Consider the following 19,688-nt stretch of genomic DNA (forward strand, 5'->3'; position numbering starts at 1 on the left):
GTGGAGCAACACAAAGAAATCTGTGTTACCATGCCAACCGATCAAAGCGCTAGACCCCCCCCCTCACCCCCCCATCCCCTCCATTATCCTTTTTGGCTGCCCTTCCCTGCTTGCTTTACGTAAAACAGCTAATATATTCAATAAATTCCATAAGTGTCCGGATGACACGCTCTTTATACCTTTAAGTGCATTCGAATGCAAATCACAGCTGGCGTTGTCAGCGGAGTTTGAACAAAATGCAGCTTCGTGCCCAATGCATGCTTCTCAAAAATGCATCTGCATCAGCCGGAAATCGGGGTGGTGTGTAAGGATATGAGGCATTTTATTTTGGACTGTCCTTAGTTCTGATTTGTGCTCCCCTTTTTATCCCTCATGTCTTTTAAAATTCCCATAAGGGCAGCTTCATGATGTTATGATCCACTCTGAAAATCCAATTTCTATTTGCAGGATGGTCTGGTCCAGTGCTCAGCTGTCAGCTTTCTGAAATGACAGACCTCTGTCCCCTCAAACGCATCTCAAAACTGAAATCATGCTTGTTCTGCGAATAAGCAGATGCCACTGCAGAGCCCACCGTCCTGCATCTTTCTTTCATATTTAGCATACTGACAGCAGTAATTATTTCAACCTCAGTGCCCCACTCATGTCTGGACGACCCTTTGCTATCATTCTCAGCAGCAAACATAACGCAGAAACAGCCACAAAATTCCTGTCTGACAAGGATGCTACCTAGTGGCATATACTTTCCAGTATTTCTACTAGTTGTAGTTGTACCATGTTGATAAAACGTGAACTTTTGCATCAGCCGCTTCTGTAAACAAAGATGATATGTGTCTGCCTAAGGAGTTTTATCAGGAAATGGGAGGTTCCTAAGAAACATACAGCAAAACAAACACTTCAACAACCAGAAAAACAAACACAATGTACAAATAAATGTGATGGCAGGTCGGCAACTGGGATAAACCGACATACTGTGTGATTATGGTCATGAAGGTGAAATAAAGGTGATGTACTGGTGCAGGGCATATGTGTGTGTATGACTGGTGTTTTCAGTGGTTACTGCAAAACTGATGTGTGAGAATGTGTGCGTGTGCAAGCCTGTTCTTTCTTTCCAGGCCTACATGTACAACAAATGGGCTTCACCAAACCCCTGCGCATACTCCCATATCCCAAAAACTCCTTCCTTTCCTCTGCAGCTTCTCTCATTTGCTGCTGGAGAGCATTGGTGCCCCTGAGTACCAGTGAGAGTTGCTGTCTGTGATGCCACCCCCTAGAGGAAGCGCTATGAATGGCTGACTGTGGCTGCCACTCACTGCTGGGTACACGTGGCCGATGGACTCGCTGTGTCGCCCGATGTGGATTTCGTCGTCGTCGTCCTCCGTGGTTTTGCGGTAAACGGGGTTGTCGAAGTTCATGCTCTTGGTGTTCTTGCGCCGCCAGTTGCGCCAAACCAGGTACCCGCCGGTGCAGAGCAATCCGATGACCACTGTGGCAAGGATAGGGACTGCATGTGTTTAACACACACACAACAACAACACACGGCGGGAGCGTTAACACAGCCCAGGGGACACAGAGCGGCGCTTTAAGCACTCACGCACACACACGCCTCGCACACTTTCCTTCACGTGCTGACGGCTCAGTATTTTCAGCCTATTTTTCAAAATGGCATACAACTCAAACACACCTGTAAGACCTGTTTATAGGGAAATTAAATCAAGATGAAAAAGAGGCATCATTTTGCGATGCTATGGTAGCAAAAAACCAAAATTGATGCTAAGTTTGTTGTTTGAAAAGGTGTTTAAAAAATTCTTTGTAAAAATAGGACTAAGGATACCAATTTACAACATGAACACTTTTGTTTAAATCATTTTCTTTTCTTTGTAGTTAGCTCAGGGCCGTGAAAGTACTTAAACGGCTTCTTTGTGGCTCTCTTCACTCTCTAAAATAATTAGCTAAACTGCTGTGCCTCTATGTTTGGATGATTGAGGACAGAAAATCATTCTAAAAAAATACGTTTCCACCAGGATTTCCCACCACATTTTACACTGTAGGCAGGCCACCTTGCCAAACACAAAGACCAGGTGTGGCTAACCACCTCGGCTACACGGTTTCCTGTGGGTGACCCTGTATATCCATCTGCTATGAAAAACTGAAAATAATGAGCCTTCATAGTATATATGCACATTCTATCACATTCCCTCTCAGTCTCAACCTACACAATGATCCAAGACACACAAACATGCACAATATGCAATGCACGCATCCACAATCACACGCATACTGTAAACTCACTCACACATGCACATCCAAACACAAATACATGCACACGCAGGGACTGAACCACAGAGACCTTTCTATTGAATCTTGTGACAATCAGAGCCTGAAGCCTGTGATTAGGGTTTTTTTTTTTTTTTGTAGAAAAGCCCAGCAAGGCTGCTAAACTGTCATCACCATATCATTCTTGTGCTACATTTGGGCTGTGATTTAGAATTTTGCACTTGCCTGGGAAAAAAAAGAAACACTATCTGTAGATGGCCTGACTGGTGTTTTTTGGTTGGGGTTGTGAGAGGAGAACGGACAGGGGAAGAGGCAGAGGGAAGGAGAGAGAGAGAACGAGGGATTGGAGGATTTGAGATAAGCTGTCTCTCTCCTCTCACTATCACATTAGCATGACTGTCTAACTGCCTCTGTGTGCAGAGTGCATGTACGAGTCTATGTGCGGATAGAGACCAACAGCCAAATCAGAGGCGTGTCAAGGAAGAGAGGTAAAACAAGTGTTGCTGAGGGTGTGTTTCTGTGTGTGTATTCCCACGTCCATAGATGCGTATACATCCCGTCTGGAAGCCCCATCTAATTGCTCTTTTGTCTGACTGGCACTTCACATCCCTGTGTGACTGGGCTGGAAGCCCCATGTCCTCCTTTGTTCTTCTCTAAATGCACACTGGTTTAAAAAAAAACATCAGCTTTTGTCTCATTTAGAAAATTTCCGTCCAATTAGAGAGTAGCATAACAGCCTGACTTTGGCTAAATACTGCTAATCATTGCAGGGCTGTTTCCCCTTGTGGAGCCATGGGTGGGCGTGTTGCATTAGTGGATGTGAGCGGAGAACTGGGGTGCAGAAATCCAGCCCTTGTGGACCTCCAACAATAATTAATGCTTCAAAGCTGCCAAGAAATGCAGAATTGGGGGATTTATGGCAGCAATGAATGGCAGAAGGACAGAATGGGGGATGGAGTGGAAAGGGTTAACAGTCTCGGGGGGTGTTTTAATGAGCTGATATCTCAATCGTCGAGAATGAAAAGAGAAAAAAAATTGCTTTAGCATGTTTTAGAGGTCCCATAATTTATCAAAGTATTCAATATTAGGGATGAAAGAGATCTCAATTAGCGACATATGCTGCTACTCTAGGGTCATTTGCACATTCAGCAGATTTCTCAGTGAGGTTATGCATGACAGTATTAAATATTTCCATAAAATTTGATTTTCATTGTAACCAAAGCTAATGGAATAAATTCACTTTTGGAAGCTGGTTTGATGGCAAGAACTTGCGTTTTCTTACCTCATATTAGTCCTGTGGCAGTATGGTGAGTGTGTCAGTGTTTTTTATACCCTATATGGACATTATATTATTTGACCTGGGAAATTATGCTTTTGGCTTTTAAGGCATGAAAATTTTGACCTAGGAAAGAACATTTTATCTCATTAAGCCCCTTCTGTCATTTCATCTGATTCCAGCAACAATCTAACACACTCTGAGTCCACTGGGTCAGAGAAATAGGCCACTGGATTGATTTCAGTATGGGCAATACTGTATGATAAGAGTGGAAACATGAGCATAACATTATAACAGCTGGTCAAATGTGATGACAAAACATGAAATAAATTTCCCATTTGCTCAAATCTCATTAACGATGACATAAAGTGCGCACTGCAAAGGCCTGGCCATCGCTGACTGACGAGCTCACTGGCCCGTAATGGCTTTTTCTAGCTGCAGGCCACGAGGCTATTGTTGGATAATACCACAGCTCAGTACATTCTCTCAATTACTAAACTATTACTGTCTGTTCAAGGATCACTGCTGAGGCTGATGTCAGACTTGCAAGTTCAAAAGACACAAATTGTTGTCATTAAACCTAAATTATACTCATTTTAATGAGTCAGGTGTGGGTGGAAACACTCTAAAATCCAGTCGCTCCCACATGCATGTACACACACATATAGCCAGACACACAAAATACCACATCCACACACAACATGCAGGACTTGGGCGACAGGCAGAGACGGAGAAGCAAGGAGGGAGAAGCAGGCGGGCAGAAAGCAAAGGCAACACAGGAAGAGAGTCGAGTACTCACCGATAGGAATGACTATCCCCAGAACGGCTACTGTGATGTTGTTACCTATGAGGTAGTGATCGCTCGCAGCTGAGATGAACAGCGAGAGAGGAAGAAAAAGGGAAAGAAAAATAAAATAAGCAGAAAGTTCTGTTCCCAAACACCCTCCCCAAAGGCCTCGCTAGACAGAAACACAAGTTTGAAGTATCACGCTGTAAACAGCTTATCTGCATAATACATGGGCAGAGAATCCATCTGATTTCACTTTGGACTGCAGACTCTTTTTTTTTTTTTACCAGCATGTGTAAATGAAATGCGGATGAATGGGAGACGCTATATAAATGCAATGAGATGCGTTTTAATACAAGCTGAGACAAATGCAATTCCAGGCAGGGATGCACCAGAATTTGTAGTGACACGATTAAATGACAAGGACGCAGCACATCCTTCAGTGTTGGTCTGAAACGTGGCGGAAACTCCGGGTGACCTTGGGTGTGAACTTAAACACATGACCTTGGCTGCACGTCGTTCCTTTCTGCAGCGTGTCTTCATATTGTGGCACAATGCAGCGTGCATTTATTCTAGACATGCTTTGCATCCCCTCCAATGCTCACCCCAACAGGTCGGCGCGGAGCTTGACATTAATCCTGCTCCCAACTCTCCTATTAGCAGCAGGCTAGCCATTAGCCAAAGTGTGATCAGATGGCTATAATGAAGTCTAGTGAGGAAGATTAACAGAAGAGATCACAGCGCTGGCCCTGCATACTGATTGGCTCATTCTAGAAAGAGACTCTGTGTAGTTCTACGCACGGAAAAGGCACAGATGGGAGGTGACGGATGGGACATACAATTAAGAGATCTTTTCTCTCATAAACGCAAGCATATAGAGGATAAACTGACTTGGGATGAATGAACACGCACACACACATGCGCTCTCACACACAGACAAAGACACTTTAAGTGAAAGAGGCACAGCAGGTGATATGACTCCAGACTGAGCGGCGAGGCGTCCGGGTCCTGATTCAGCAGAAGTGAATTTGGCTTTTCTTAAAGTATGAGTGATGTCCAATGGGTCCTAAGACTCTAAAAGGCGGATTAATAGAATCTTATTAAAGCAGCAGTTGAGAAGGACGCAGTCCTGGAAAGTGAAGGGAGGGAGAGAGGAGAAGAAAAAAAAGGTCTCAGTTTCATTAAGACCATTATTGGTGGAGGGATTTTAAGTTCAAAAAGAATTAGCTGTTGTCTGCCTGTATGAACACGTACCTGTTTAAATCCCCATATTTAACCCCCTAAATATAAGCTGTCCATAACATGTGGGCTACCTACAGTTCATACACTAGATGATATTCAGCCGTACCTCAGTGGAAGGTTTGCGCGGCTGTAAAGGTCTTGTGAGTTTTTTTTCATTTCAATTTTCCTGTTTACACTCACATTTGAACAGCCATTAAAGCGAAAATTGACTTGAAAGCTTTTTTAAGATGGACTCAGAAATGTGAATTTATCATTTTACCAGAAAGATTTGCAAAAAGACTGATAAATAATTACTAGCATCAAGATGGAGCTTCAAATTTGTCAGAGCATCGCCGCATATGAGCTTTGCGTACCAGCTGTGGTTTATCTTTCATTCCTGAAACTCCTGGCTGTGCCTCGCTCCACCACGCCAGCCACAGCGCCGCACATGCGTAACAGCTGATGCCTGCAAAGCTGACAGTGTGCACCGAGTTGAAAATTATAACACATGGCCCGTGGGTTTGGAGACGCGTCTTGTTCATGCCCCATTTTCTCATCCGTGTCTGCTCCACCTCTCATCTGGAGCACTTCTGTTGTGGTGAGGAGTCTGACAACTTCAGAGACTAGAGGAAACATGTTCTTGCTTCTCGGTAACTCTCAGAATCCCGAGCCCCCAAAGTGACGAGGCTCGCCGCAGCAGCCATTCTCTTTAATTCCCAGAAAATCACTTACTCTCCTGCTTCTTCTACATCCCATCTTTTCTTATCCCTGTAAACGCTGTTTTCCCTCCCAACAGTGTGTCATTTAATAACTCCCATCCTCCCTGTTCAAGTGCTGGACTGTCATGTTCCTTTTTGTGCTCGGTTCATTCCTTTCCCTCTATGGCCCCTTTATTGTCTCTCGCTGTATCTTTTCATTTAACAATCCTTAGTCTTACTCCTCGCTCTTTTCCTTCATCTCCCCGTCCTCCCTATGCCTCTAAATTCTTCCATTTCCTCTACCCCTCTCACCCACTTTCATCATCCTCCCTTTCTCCTCCTCTGTATAGCTTTTTCAGCCTCGGTCCTTCGCTCTCCTGGTTTCTCAATATACGAGGGAAACGTCTCTGATGTAAATGCAATATTGTAAAAATCTGAGTTCAAACACAGGACAGCAGCTTGCAATCTTTTTTTTTTTACTTTTTAACTTTCCCTTCCTTTTACTATCTACTAGGCTATGTCATTCAAGTTTTACTGTTGGTCTCCTGCTTTGGTCTGAAGAGGGTGATGCAACGGTAGTGGAGCTAGAAGGACATAAAAAAAGTCAGTACTTAAAAAGAGCAACTTATTTGGAGGATTTTTGTTATCTTTCTACTCTCTGCAGAAGCAAATCACAAGGGCAAATTACTGCCTTAGCAGTTTGACAGTTACCCCTACCTCATGTGTGTCGCAAAGACCGCAAAGAAAGCTGAAAACATCGATTTCTGCAACTAAATCACACAGTAGCATGTGGTGTGCAGTACAGTGGTTTATCAATTTTGCTTCGCGGTGCTATCAAGGATTTCTCCTTCCTCTCCTTCTTCCAAATACAATTTGAGTCTTAGCGTGGATCTGTAAACCATTGTTACTGCTGTTATATTCTGCTGTCATTGTTTGTCTGAGCAACAAACTGTAAAGCGGCATTTTTCTGGTGCGCCAGTAAATCCTGATTGGTGCGAGAGCGAAGAACGCTGCCAGTTTTAGAGAGCAGGAGTGAAAGAGATGAGGGGAGGGAAAGACAAAGAGAGCGCGAGAGGCTGTCAGAGAGTGAGGATGAGTGATGAGAGGTGGCAGGTGAGAATGGAGGGGACTGTCGTTTGTTAGCTCTGACAGCTCTGTTACACACTGCTCATGAGGGAGCGACAACAAGCAGACCGAGAGGCACACTGGCGAGCGTGTGTGCATGTGTGTGCGCGGGAGAGAGAGGGAAAGAGGACGAGACACACAGATGGTCGGACAAAGAGGCGAGAGCGAAGAAAAGCCAGAGAGAAGAGGAAAACTGATGTAAGTGGCGGGTTTCAGCTCCCTGCTGCTTTAATGGCAGGTGGTAGCGGGAGTGATTGCAGAGTATTACACTCGCAGCAGAACACACACACTCAGCACGCATGCATTCGTTTCACACAAGCTCACATTCCTATGCACAAACCCTGCTCCCAGCGATCCTCACCTCTGTGGGAGAGGTTCCCGTTGCTCTCTCTCTGAATGCTGTTGGGGGCCACTGGACCCAGTAGGGGCGTGTGTGTGGAAGTGGACGTGCGACTTGTGCTGCTGAAACTGGTCGTCTCCGTACTCGTGGTGGCGGGAGAGCGAGGCTGCTCCGTGGAGGTACTCCTGGGGGTCTGAGGAGGGGCCGGCGTCGTCAGGCGTCTGGTCGTGGGCCTGAGCGTCACGGCTGCAGAAGTGGTGGTGGTGCTTGCGATCGTGGTGGTAGGGGGTGTCGTGGTGGTGGGAACAGTTGTGCTAGGTGGTGTAGTGCTTGTTGTAGTGGTTGTGGTGGTGGTGGTGGTGGTAGTGGTTGGAGCAGCTGTTGTGGTTGCTCTGGACCGAACTGCACAAGAGAAACAATAATCATCAATATTTGGGATTTTACTTGAACAGCTAGAGCTGTGGTATATATTTTGACTACATGCATCAACATTGTTCCTTTATAGAAACTTTTTCTTACATATCCAGGTATACAGCTCAAGCTAAATGGCATCTCTTTTTATCCTCCACGTCTGTCTCTGATCACTTTTGTGTGTATCGATATTGCATATAACACACAGTCTATGCTCAGGTCACCACTGACATACCTTTCTGTTTGTGTTATCAAACAACCAAATTCGAGTGTTAAAAAAAGTGACTGGATTGTGGATTTCCAGATGGATTCGACATTTTATGGCTGCTGCAAAACTCATATGACCTTGCTCCAAAGTGCCCAACAGGAAGTCCAATAATTGCAAGTGCAAATGTTCTCTTTCTCTCTCTCTGTACGCTCAATGGCCATGTTCTTCTCAGAGGGACTCTCTGAATGGTAGCCTACATACTGTATGCCATCATCTCTCTTTCTCCCTTTTCTGTGTGCCAGCTCCTTTTCCTCACCTGTGCAAACACGAGGCGCAAAACCGAGCAGGTTCATTAAGGATAACAGCTTCACAAATGTGGAGGTTGGGGACTGGCTGGGTGGTGAGGTGAGGTGAGATAACTGAGGTGTGTTGGAGTTTTTGAGTCAATCATAATAAAATGAGACCTGAACATTTTGCATTCATTCAACTGAATATGAATGGGTATAAACACAAAAGCTTAATTGTGTAGAAAAGCAAACTCCACTAGCAGGACTATACTTTTCAGATTTTGTATGAAATACATTCAGCATCAACTGAATATATTTTACAGAGAATTCTAGAAGGATTCAGTGGATCACCTCAGATATTACATTTCAGGGTGGAAGGCACATGCGGGAATAATAGTATGGGAAGCTACAACTCCAGCACTGAAACCTCTGAAGAAGAAACGAGTCGGTCTTGGTGTGGCTGCGGTGAGAAGAGAACCTAAATCAAATTTCACACGACAGACCAAGATTCAAGTTATCATATGTGACCGAAAAATAACCTGTTAGTATTTCCTTCAGCCTGTAAAGGCATGGGAAATATTTCCAATAGCCATCCATGTATGAGGTTGGATACCACCAATGTACTGAATAGTTAAAAGCAGAATATTTATTTAAAGAGAAGTATAAATACTTCATTAAGAGACGGACTCCTTTCAGCACAGTTGAGAGTGAAATCAGTTTAATACCCTTATGGCCTCGCACTCCATCATGTCACCGTGATTACCGCGATGTAGACTTCATGTGACATTCCTCAGCACGGTCTCTTTAATTAAGTGTGCTCCTGGACCCTGTGATTTATTGGATCAGAGTGTGACCGACTTACCTATAGCACAGCGCCTCATGTCTGGTCCCAGCTCCATGCCGTCAGGGCAGGCACAGGTGTATTTGGGAGAGTGGTCTGTGATCTGGGGGGCCTTCAGACAGAGGTATTCACAGCCACCGTTAGGCAGACTGCCCATGTTGCAGGTGTCAGGAGCTTGAGGGACACAAGCAGAAATACGGAGGATTAAAACTACGAGTCTGTGTATTTTCCATACTTTCCATGATGACAGTTCTAAACATTTGGTGCTTTCTCCAAATGCTCTGTGAACTGAAAACCCATGTGAGTGGCAGGGTGATGAGGTTTGCATGTACTTCTTCTTAACTGGAAGAGTTAAGAGGGAAAGGTTATTAAGAATTGAAGACAAATCCCCAGTTTTGGGTCTTGGTCAGCATCAGAAGCATCTACGTAATTGTGAACTGAATTCAAGTCGGTGGTAAGAAAAATCTAAGCCACTGTACAAACGTCAAGCTTGATTTAAGGTCAAAACACAAATATGTGACTTGGCAAAACATCTCAGCATATGCAATTACTTAATAATAGTTCTTCTTCTTTTGTTTTTGCACAGTCTAAACTGATCATTTGGAAAAGTCTTGAGATGTGACATTACTGTGGTGTGCTTGTTGGAGTAATATTGGACCAAATTTAGAAACACGCAGTCACAGCAGAGGGTCTTTTTAGCCCAGGATTAAAGTCTAACCTAACCTAAAACAGATCCTGAGACCAATTCTTACAGCGTTATTTAGGGATTTAACTTTTTGCGGTACAGTGAAGAGATGACTAGGTTAAGGCAGGGGTGTCTAAACTTTCCTTCTTTAATCTCTGCACTCAAATAAAAAATTTACTTGTAGTTTCCATACCCAAGAGTCAGACTCATGGAAAAACATTGCTACTCTTGTCATGTGGGGAAGCACCAGAATTAGGTCAGGTCGCGGTCGATTCTGCCTCCCAACTTGCGCGTAGTTTTAGAGAGCGGCACATCAGAGAAGCCATCAGCCGTCAGGGGAGGCAGCTATATCACTCACTCCTCACGGTGAGATTTTAATAGGCTGGGAATACATTTGTGCTCGATGTACAGTATCTCAGCATAACGAGTATGTAATATGAACAGCTGTCCAAGTGAAATTCTTCAAAGCTCCCAATATCTTCTATACCTGCTTTCCATACTAAGAAGAAATGAAGGTCTTCGGGTAAAAGCAAGTCTTTGAAATGCAACGACACATTATGACAACAGATTGAAATTCTCTGCTGGGGGAGGAAAGGGGTTGAAGGGTTGAAGGGAAAAGAAGTGAGGAAACAAGTCAAAGAAGAGGAAGGGAGAGAAATGGAGGCAATAGGAAAATAGATAAAATAAGATGAGAAGGAAGGATGTAAGGACAGACAGCAGCGGAGAAGGAAGCAGGAGACAGGAGAGGGACTGAGATAAAATTTTGCTAGATTATGTTGTTCTGAAGTTGCAATAGCTCCAGCGTCCCCTCCTCCTCCTCGTCTGCATCGTCTCCCTTCGGTTTACAATAAGAACTGAGCTGAAACATGGAACTTAGGCTTCAAAGCGCAGCTGGAAGGACAAAACACAAATAGATAAATAACAAAAAAGGCACAACAAAGAGAAGATAGGAAGAAAGGCGGTTTTGAGGAAGTGTGTAAAAAACAAAAAGAAGGCATGTTGAATGGGTTGGATATTTAAATGTGCGGAGGTGTATTGTGGCATCCAATCACTAAGTGGTGATCTCCCCTTTTTGGATTTTGCATACGTTATTCTGATAGGACAAAAATGTTATGAAAAGCAGGAGAGAGTGACTGAACAGTGACACAAAGGGCTGAGGGTGCTGACCTTGTTAATTGTTCCCTCAAGGTCACGTTGTTATCAGGACTACTTGTGTCTTCACAGCGCAGCCAGAGTTCATTCAGTGTGTCTCTGTTTAGCTTAGTTAGGCCTGCTTGTTTTATGTCTCGCTTTTGTTGGCATTTTGGGAAAAAAACATGCTTAATTCTGTGATATCTCTTTGAGCAGAACTCCTGATTTATTAATGAGAGAATGCAATTAGCTCCCTACTGGCACTCAGACAAGACTGCTTTGAGCTCTGAGTGAGGGGAGAAAACAAAGCATGAAAACACAGAATCACACAACCAAACTGCTCATACACGCTGTCACACACACACACACGCACGCTAACCAGCATACCCACACACAGGTGTTGGGTGAGACACCTGGGAAAGCATCCATTCTGGGAGAAATGCGACATCAAAACACATCATTTGACATGCACAGCACATGCATCAATCCAATCACGCACACCAGGTTATCTGTTGTTTCCAACAGTTTAATAAGTGAATCCTTTGGTCTATATATGGATTTTTCAAGGCTTTGTTACCTGAGAGTTTGATGCAGTTTTGTGAGATGGAGCAGTCATTACACCTGTACCTACCCAGTACATGGAACGACCATGATCAGAGCCCATGATGCCCAATTCGCTATGGGCACCTGAAGCCCCTCATCTAGCTCACTGTGGCTGTTTTGTCTTTTATCGTGTTGCCCTTGAAACAAAAAAGCAGCCAAAAAGCCCACAGCATACTGAAGCTCTCAGCATTTTTCCTGCATGTCTTACCCTTGGGCTGCCTCTGCTCATGAAACACCACCAGGTCCAGGGGGTTGTTCAGGTGCTCCGCCACCTTTGCCACATCATGTCCTGTCAGTCGGTTGGCACTGTATATGGCCTCGTCCTCCAAGTCTGTCCAATATATGCGATCCTGATGGAAAAACAGAGAGCGTTAGAAAAAATTACATGAACACCTGTCACTTTATTTAAGTCATGAAGGACAATGAAAGAACAAACATTTTTAAGAATAAATGATGTTTCATGTGTAAATATAGACAATATTGTCCAAGCAAAATCCACTGAAGTTGCAAGTTTTTGGTGATGAAAGGACACTGATAAAAAATGCATTCCACAGTTCGTTACACAGATATTTGTTCATCCTAACAATGGCTGTGTGATTAAACTCTCATGTACTTCACTGGCCTAGTTTTGTAACAGGGGATCTTATTACAGTCTGGGTGAAAACACTGCTCTGGGATGTTAATGTGATGGCCCCCAGGTCATCACGGTCAAAGCAGAAGTCCACTTTTCTGCTCATCAGTTTCATCAGTAACAAAACTGGATTACATTCAGGTTTGTGGATTTACATTTTACTTAACAGGAAACACACACACATAATTTAAGGAGAGGTTTTATGCCTGGGGTAACTTTAATTAAATTTTTAATTGAAGGCATATGAGAAATGACAGGTTTGAAGGCTAAAATATCAGTTATTGAAGTGAGGTTAAATACATTGCATTTTAATCAGCGACTGGTTCAAAGCTGCAGTAGGTAACTTGTATAAAAGTAATTTTTTTTGTCATATTTGCTAAAACTGTCCCTATGCCCAGACAGCAGTACATGAAACATGTGATCTGTGAAAAAAAATGGCTCCATTGGTTCCACCTACTGCTCGTACTGTGATTTGTAAGAATCCACTGCGCCTGCCACAAAACAACCAATCAGAGCCAGAGGAGCATCTGAGGGAGTGTCTGACATCTGTCAGTCACTACTCACACACGCTGCGAACCGCCCCCTCCCTCCACTCATGCTGAGTGGCGTCAGGAGGCTAGTGAAAGCTATGGCGGAGCAACAGCCCCCGCAAAGGAGAAACTGGCCATACCGCCACTGCCAACAGCAGCATATACGGCTTAGACAACAAATAACCATGAAGCTAATATGGTGATTGTTACAGCAACACTCCGCAGTGCGTACGGTATGTTAGCGACTGTGATGTAGTGGCTGGGCAGAGTTAGCTTGTTTCCGATGCTAAGGCTAACGTTACTGGTTGTCATGGCAGCTGCACAGACACCGCAGGGAGGCGGGGCTTGGAGGCAGGGCATGAGTGCAGCGGAGAGGGAGGGGGAGTGACGTGGAACTTGCGTTGGTTCAAATTTTTAGGCTAAGTCTGCTCTCTCCTCCATCTTACATACTGCAGCTTTAAACACCCTGTTAGAAAAACCAGCATAGATCAGCATCATTTCCATGCTGGTCTATGCTGGTTTATGCTGTATTGATGCTGGTTTAGCTGGTGAGTCAACATAGCTATGCTGGTACACCAGCATGGTGTTGCTAATAACGCTGGTGGACCAGCATGTTGTTGCTAGTGATGCTGGTTTAACCAGCCACTGCTAGCTGCTAGCCACCAGCAAAACCAGCATGGGGTATGCTGGTTATACCAGTATATGTTGTGTTTTGATGGTAGTTCACCTAGCAACAACATGCTGGTCCACCTATGCTGGTTTTTCTAACAGGGCAGACTGAATAAGGTATGTTGCAGTGAAAAGATTCAAACATTTTTTGTTCAAATTGCATTATGAGAAATCCCAATAGAACTACTAATTAAAGATAGTGAGGCGATACAGATTGGACTGACGAAAACAAACCATTTTAAGATTTACAACACTGACATGTTATTTCAACTAATGATAAAAAGTAGAGGTGATACTGCTGCTATTTCTATCTTTAGTGTTTAGGTTTGACATCTTTTGAGGATGCTTTACTCTTGAGTCAAGGAACTTGCTTCCTCGGTGCACAGTGGTGTTCACCAGAACAAAAGTGGACTTTTACAGTGGAAGAAAAAACGAACATATCTCTAACTCAGCAAGGAGGCTGTCCTCTGAGGAAAACATCAGCGCTCGTCAGAAGCTTAACACAGCTTCAGTTTACATGCTTGCTCGGGACTAAAGCAGGAAGCAGTGAGACATTTGGTTGGGTGTTAAAATATGGTGTTCAAAGATGGCGTTCAAAGATGGTGTCCCATACAGTGCACGTGCACTAGAGTCCTTCTTTGTCTGTCCTGGCAGAGGCATCCCTCATCTTGCGCTCCATGTTAAAGGATATCTTCCTTGTCCAAATCGAGGGTCTAAGGATGGAGGATGTCTCAGTCTGCACAGATTGCGAAGCCTTTTGAGGTAGCCAAGCCGGCTGACTTCCTTTTTGCTCCCAGCACACATGAATGGGATAAAATAATTTAATTGTGTGTTATTGGACCAAATGGAACAAAATGAGCGGTTGATGCTGGGCTGCAACAGCAGGTCCCATTATGGAGAGCTGTCTATGCTAAGCAAGTGGTTTTAGCCCTCTAAAATCACACATACAGGAACCACGGGGGCACACTTATATGGGCCATTTTGGAGGATATATGTCAGAAGGGGAAGGACCTGTTGCTGCCTGGCAGCAACAGCTAGAACAACACCAGAAAACATGACACTCATGCTGAATACTGGCCTGGTCCCTGTTGTAAAAATCAAAACAAGTAAAGTGTTTCCTCAGAAATAAAGGAATAAACGCTGCAAGGCTTGACCTGTGAGATCATTCTCTCATCTTTCACTCTTTCTCCTTCCTTGATGTCTTCCTCTGCCTAACACCTCCTCACAATCCTCTTAACAGGATACGCCGCACAAGTGGTAACAGTGCATGGTTTCCATGGCAACTACAGACTCCCCTATCCACACAGATACACATCAATTAAGAAAAACACAGTGACGTTCAGATCTTAAGAAGATTTAAAAAAAAAAAAAAAGAATGAACAACACACGAGGAGGTGGGTGTGACACAGAGAGTGAAGCTCCTGTGAGCACTGTGTTTCATCAGGCTGAGGTTGTTTATGGTTGTATGGTCCAACCACAGATTTGTCTAGTGTGTGCATGTAAGCATGCGTTTGTGTATCTCTGCGTGTGGTTCAGTCGCAGCTGTAATCCACGCTCTCCATTTGTGCTGGGTTATCAGCAGACTTAACCTCTCTCTCACCTTCTCCTTTTCCATCTTTCACTGAGCTCTCTATTGCTCCTTCTCGCCCTCACTCAGATTCAGATAGCCTTTACTCATGTGACAGTGAAACAATGAAAGACAAACATCAGCCGTGTTTGATAAAACATTCCTCAAATCCATCTCTCCCTTTGCCTTTCTGTCTCTGTGGATGTCTTTCTCGGTCTGAGTCAGTCATTTCCTTTAGGTTTTTCTCTTTCAGCTTCTCCACCGTCAGCCTCTGCATCTGCCACTTTTTCTCACCTTGAAAGCTCTCGACAAGCGATGCAGACCTGAGCAGGTGAATGCTCTTCATTGTAGAACCAGGGTGACTCCTCCACGTGTCAAAGGATAGTCTGGAACTTCACTTATACACATGCACAAGTTGTCCTGAACACACGGCATTGCATCACTTCAGGCAGAGCTGTGTCTGTCTGCGCTGTCAAGGGGATGAGACGACATCTAAATGGATATGAAGTGTTTTTAAGGTCAAGGGGAGAACAGCCCTGGCTGATTCTGTCCCAGATGAACCTTCTGACGAATGCTGGGCCCTTTTGATTGACACATCTGCCTGATGGGCTGTCTGTGCCCGCTGCATACTTAGATGTCATGCCAGAATATTACAAATGAAAGCTCACACAAAGCCATCCCACTCAACTTTTGAAACCTTTGATTTTTGGCTGTTTGATTGGTATTCTTTGTTGTATCAGCCCAAGTTATGAATAAGTAATGTAGTCCCGGTGCTCAATCTGTCTAGGAATCAAATGATGTTAGGAGGCATTTTGTGTTAATCTCCACTAAGCTGCACAACATTAAATCCTGTTTCACCCACACAGGTGTTTCCAGTTACCTCAGCTGATTAGATTTATCATCTGGGCTGTGAGTGAAGACAGATAGGGCTTGACTGCCATTTTCCTCACTATTCTGTCACATGGGCTCATTCTCAATATTCACTTCAACTCATTTCATGGATCCCTGTGTGACTTGAAATGAAGAATGTGTTCTAGTGTGAGCATCAACCATCTCAGGCAGACATTTGACATCCTTTTTTGGTGCTGGGTGCAATTTCAATGGACTGAAGGGAAATTATGACAATACTTTAAAGGCCTGGATTCAAAATTTGGTGGAGAAATAGTTCATTGCAATGGAATTACCTCTGTTATGTCTCTAGAAATAAGTTTCTCACTAGAAACATAGTTCAGTGTGATTTGTTTATTACTGTAACCATAGCAACATAGAAGCAATGCATCCTGGGAAGCAGGAAGAAGATTCTCTATGTGGTGATCAGTTGTTGTTATGTCGAGACATTCATCATTAGCAGTGGTCAGCTCCTTGGTTAAGATGTTATTCTTCATTTTCCCTCTTTGCTAAGGCAACGTCTGTGAGTATTATTCATCCAATAGCATGAGGACATCAAGTTATTTTGTGTTTCTGTGAATATAAACATAGTTGGATGCTAAATGTGTTGCTAAGCCAAGCTTGCTCAATAATTCATTCCTGCTTAACATTAGCTGTGTTTTCTTCATATTAGCTACATGGCTAGGCTAGCTAGGCCCTGCTAATTGCCTAGATACTGCTGTGGCATGTTTATCTGCTTAATAATGCACATATTTTTTGTTGTATTGTGATTACAGTTTCACAAGATTCCCAGTAAACTTTATGGAAATTAATCATCTGTGTCCTGGAGTTTTGGGGAGTGTTTAAACTGATTGGAAAGACAGCCCATGACAGCCTCAATCAGAGGATCGGCTTGACGAGGCAAAATTAACTTTGGTGAACTTTGACGCTCAAAGTCACGACCAATAGCAAGACCGTCTTGACAACGCTGAGTTTTGACGGGACAGAGAGTCTGAGAGTGCAAAATACAGGAAGTTATTGTAGCTTCTTAGCGGTGTTGTACCATTCAGAGGTTCGCTAGCAAGCTAACCACGAGCTCGCCGAGTACAGAAGTTCACCAATCAGCCCTGAGAGAACTCACCACATCAGCAGGCTTCTGGTCTGTTCTGTTTTGATCAAGCCAATGTCACCTTGTGGTGTGACAAATACAGTTTGGCACGCACCTCCAAACCGAGCACAGGTTTAATCAAATAGAATAAACGAAAACATTTGTATGGGTGTGCAGGATCTTTGAAACTTGTTTAAATCCTCCTGAGGTGCAGAGTTCATGGAAAAAGGACAGTACGGTATTATTTTCTTCCTTCTTGACTGTGTTTATTTCCATTGTTTTTTTTCTTTTCAATCCCCTTCCCCCTCTCCGCTTCTTCTTCCCAAACTCATCTCATCCCCTCCTCTATCCCCTCTAGTCAAACAAAGAGGGGATAAAGAGTAATGCAATGATACTAAAGCCAGAGAAAGAGAAAACATTACGCTCTGCATGCCTCTGCGATCTACATTTCCTCAGGGCTTGGTGTCTAGGCAGGGGGTTGACACTGACTGGAAGGATTTGTGTGTGAGTGTCTTTTTATGTGTGGCGTGCTCAGACTTTGATAGAGGAACCCAGTGTCTTTCCTCTGCAGTGTTAAGAAACATTAGCGCATCGGCACCGATGTGAAGTTTGCAGATGATGTGCTCAAGTGGGATGCGCTCACTGTCTGAGGAATGAGGAATATGTGGGGCTTTACACCCTTTCAAACTCACAAACCTCACATCTCTCACATGCTTGAAGGAGCTATTGTGTGGTTATGTATGTACAGAAAAAGAACGATTATGAATGGTGACTTCATGCTTACATGTGATGATATGTGCCTGCATGACGCATGAGAGCGTAAGAAGTAAGTGATAAAGCTTTACATGACCTTATGCATGTTATTTTTGTGATCTTCCGATATAACTTTAAAGTGTAGATTAACAATAAATGTTCAACCAAATAACTTTAATTATCAATATGATATGTCTATTGTTTTCTAGATAACAGTTTGGTCTATAAAATGTCAGAAAAGAGAGAAAATTGCCTTTTAAAACAAACCAAATCCTCACATTTCAGAAGGAACTTTTACTTAAAAAATACCTGATAGTCAAAACAGTTGGTGACAAATTTTCCATTGATCACTGAGTCAAATCTAATAAGATTCCTCTGCAGACTTAAGATTGCCCTTCACAAAAAGTCCAAGTCTGTATGCAACCACTAAATTGTTTTCACCTCTTCTGTGCCACACAACCAGACCTCATCAAAAATAGCACACTTCTTCTTCAATGCATTACACGTGGATTGCTGCAGGATTTTAATGGCTTTGTAATCATCACCGATCTGGTGCTACTGAGTCAGTAGTGGGAAAAAAATGGCCTGAATGATAGAACCATTATTCTTATTATCAACATCCTCATGTCATTAAACGCTGCACTAGTGTAAAGTATGGCAAGTTACACAACTCTGCTAAACTGGGCCTTGTAAGCGGTTTGACACAGACCACACGCCGAGTCAATTTCTCAGATAAGACACAAACTGAATTAAACAAACAAAAGCAGTTCTGTGTTTCAGTTTACAGCTCGAACCAGGCAACTCCAAAGAAACAAACTTCCCATTATCGGTCCGCTGGGACCAGGACGATCTGCTGCACTGCTAAAGGATTTTTAATTTGGTCTGTATCATAACCAGCAGAACAAAGACCAGAGGAGCTGGGGGCTATTAATCTCTAGGGATGAACTTTCAGTGCTTGCACACATGCAGGCACACTCAGCAGGACATGATGGATGTTCCTTCTTCCCTTCGCTTCTCATCATCACAGTGTGTGCAGCACAGAGAGGAATCGAGAAAGCACTTCCCACCGTTCACATTTCACCCCCCCCATCCTCACCCTTCTCTCCTCTGGCTCTCTTTTCCACCTTCCACATCATCTATACTTGATGGGCTCTAACACACTGACTCACTCCTGCCTCAATAAATACACTCAAATTAGTTTCATCGATTGCTGTACTCTACTGTGACTCTACACTTGTCGGCCCTTGAAAAGATAATGCCTTCACTGGCTTTATCTTGCTGCTATACTTTTAAACCATTTCTCATTTCTTCTCAATCAGATTGTCTCAGATGTTTCTCCTTTGACTTATTTCTCTTTCTCAACTTCTTGAGCTCCCACACTTCTTTGACCACTATCTATCTATCTATCTATCTATCTATCTATCTATCTATCTATCTATCTATCTATCTATCTATCTATCTATCTATCTATCTATCTATCTATCTATCTATCTATCTATCTATCTATCTATCTATCTATCTATCTGTAGTTATAAATAAATAAATGATAAGTGAGGACAGACCTATTTTTCTGTGTGTATCTACCTTTGGAGGTCAAATGAGGATGTTAGCATGCCTTTCAGGCGGAGGCCTCCTCCAAACGCTGCCAAGAGTAATAAATAAATATTCATGCTGTA

The 19,688-nt window shown here is 43.5% G+C and overlaps 1 protein-coding gene across 5 annotated transcripts in view; it reads right to left on the reverse strand.

The window, feature by feature from the left end:
* The window catches only part of lrp8 (low density lipoprotein receptor-related protein 8, apolipoprotein e receptor), a 164,200-nt gene that overhangs the window by 6,340 nt on the left and 138,172 nt on the right, over positions 1-19,688 (reverse strand). For 2 of the 5 annotated variants that reach the window (XR_011602096.1, XM_070960130.1), the window contains exons 14-18: positions 12,096-12,237; positions 9,490-9,642; positions 7,743-8,123; positions 4,350-4,418; positions 1,311-1,501 (exon numbers count right to left, since the gene is read on the reverse strand). Coding sequence is in view for 4 of the 5 variants with exons in the window: in XM_070960130.1 (XP_070816231.1) it covers positions 1,311-1,501; positions 4,350-4,418; positions 7,743-8,123; positions 9,490-9,642; positions 12,096-12,237 (936 nt within the window). In the remaining variant the exon portion in view is untranslated. Of the gene's footprint in view, positions 1-386; positions 1,502-4,349; positions 4,419-7,742; positions 8,124-9,489; positions 9,643-12,095; positions 12,238-19,688 lie in introns of those variants that run through there. The other 3 variants (XM_070960132.1, XM_070960129.1, XM_070960128.1) reach the window with 3 other exon arrangements.

Source organism: Chaetodon trifascialis, chromosome 4 (assembly GCF_039877785.1).
Source record: "Chaetodon trifascialis isolate fChaTrf1 chromosome 4, fChaTrf1.hap1, whole genome shotgun sequence".
Taxonomy (NCBI): Eukaryota; Metazoa; Chordata; class Actinopteri; order Chaetodontiformes; family Chaetodontidae; genus Chaetodon; species Chaetodon trifascialis.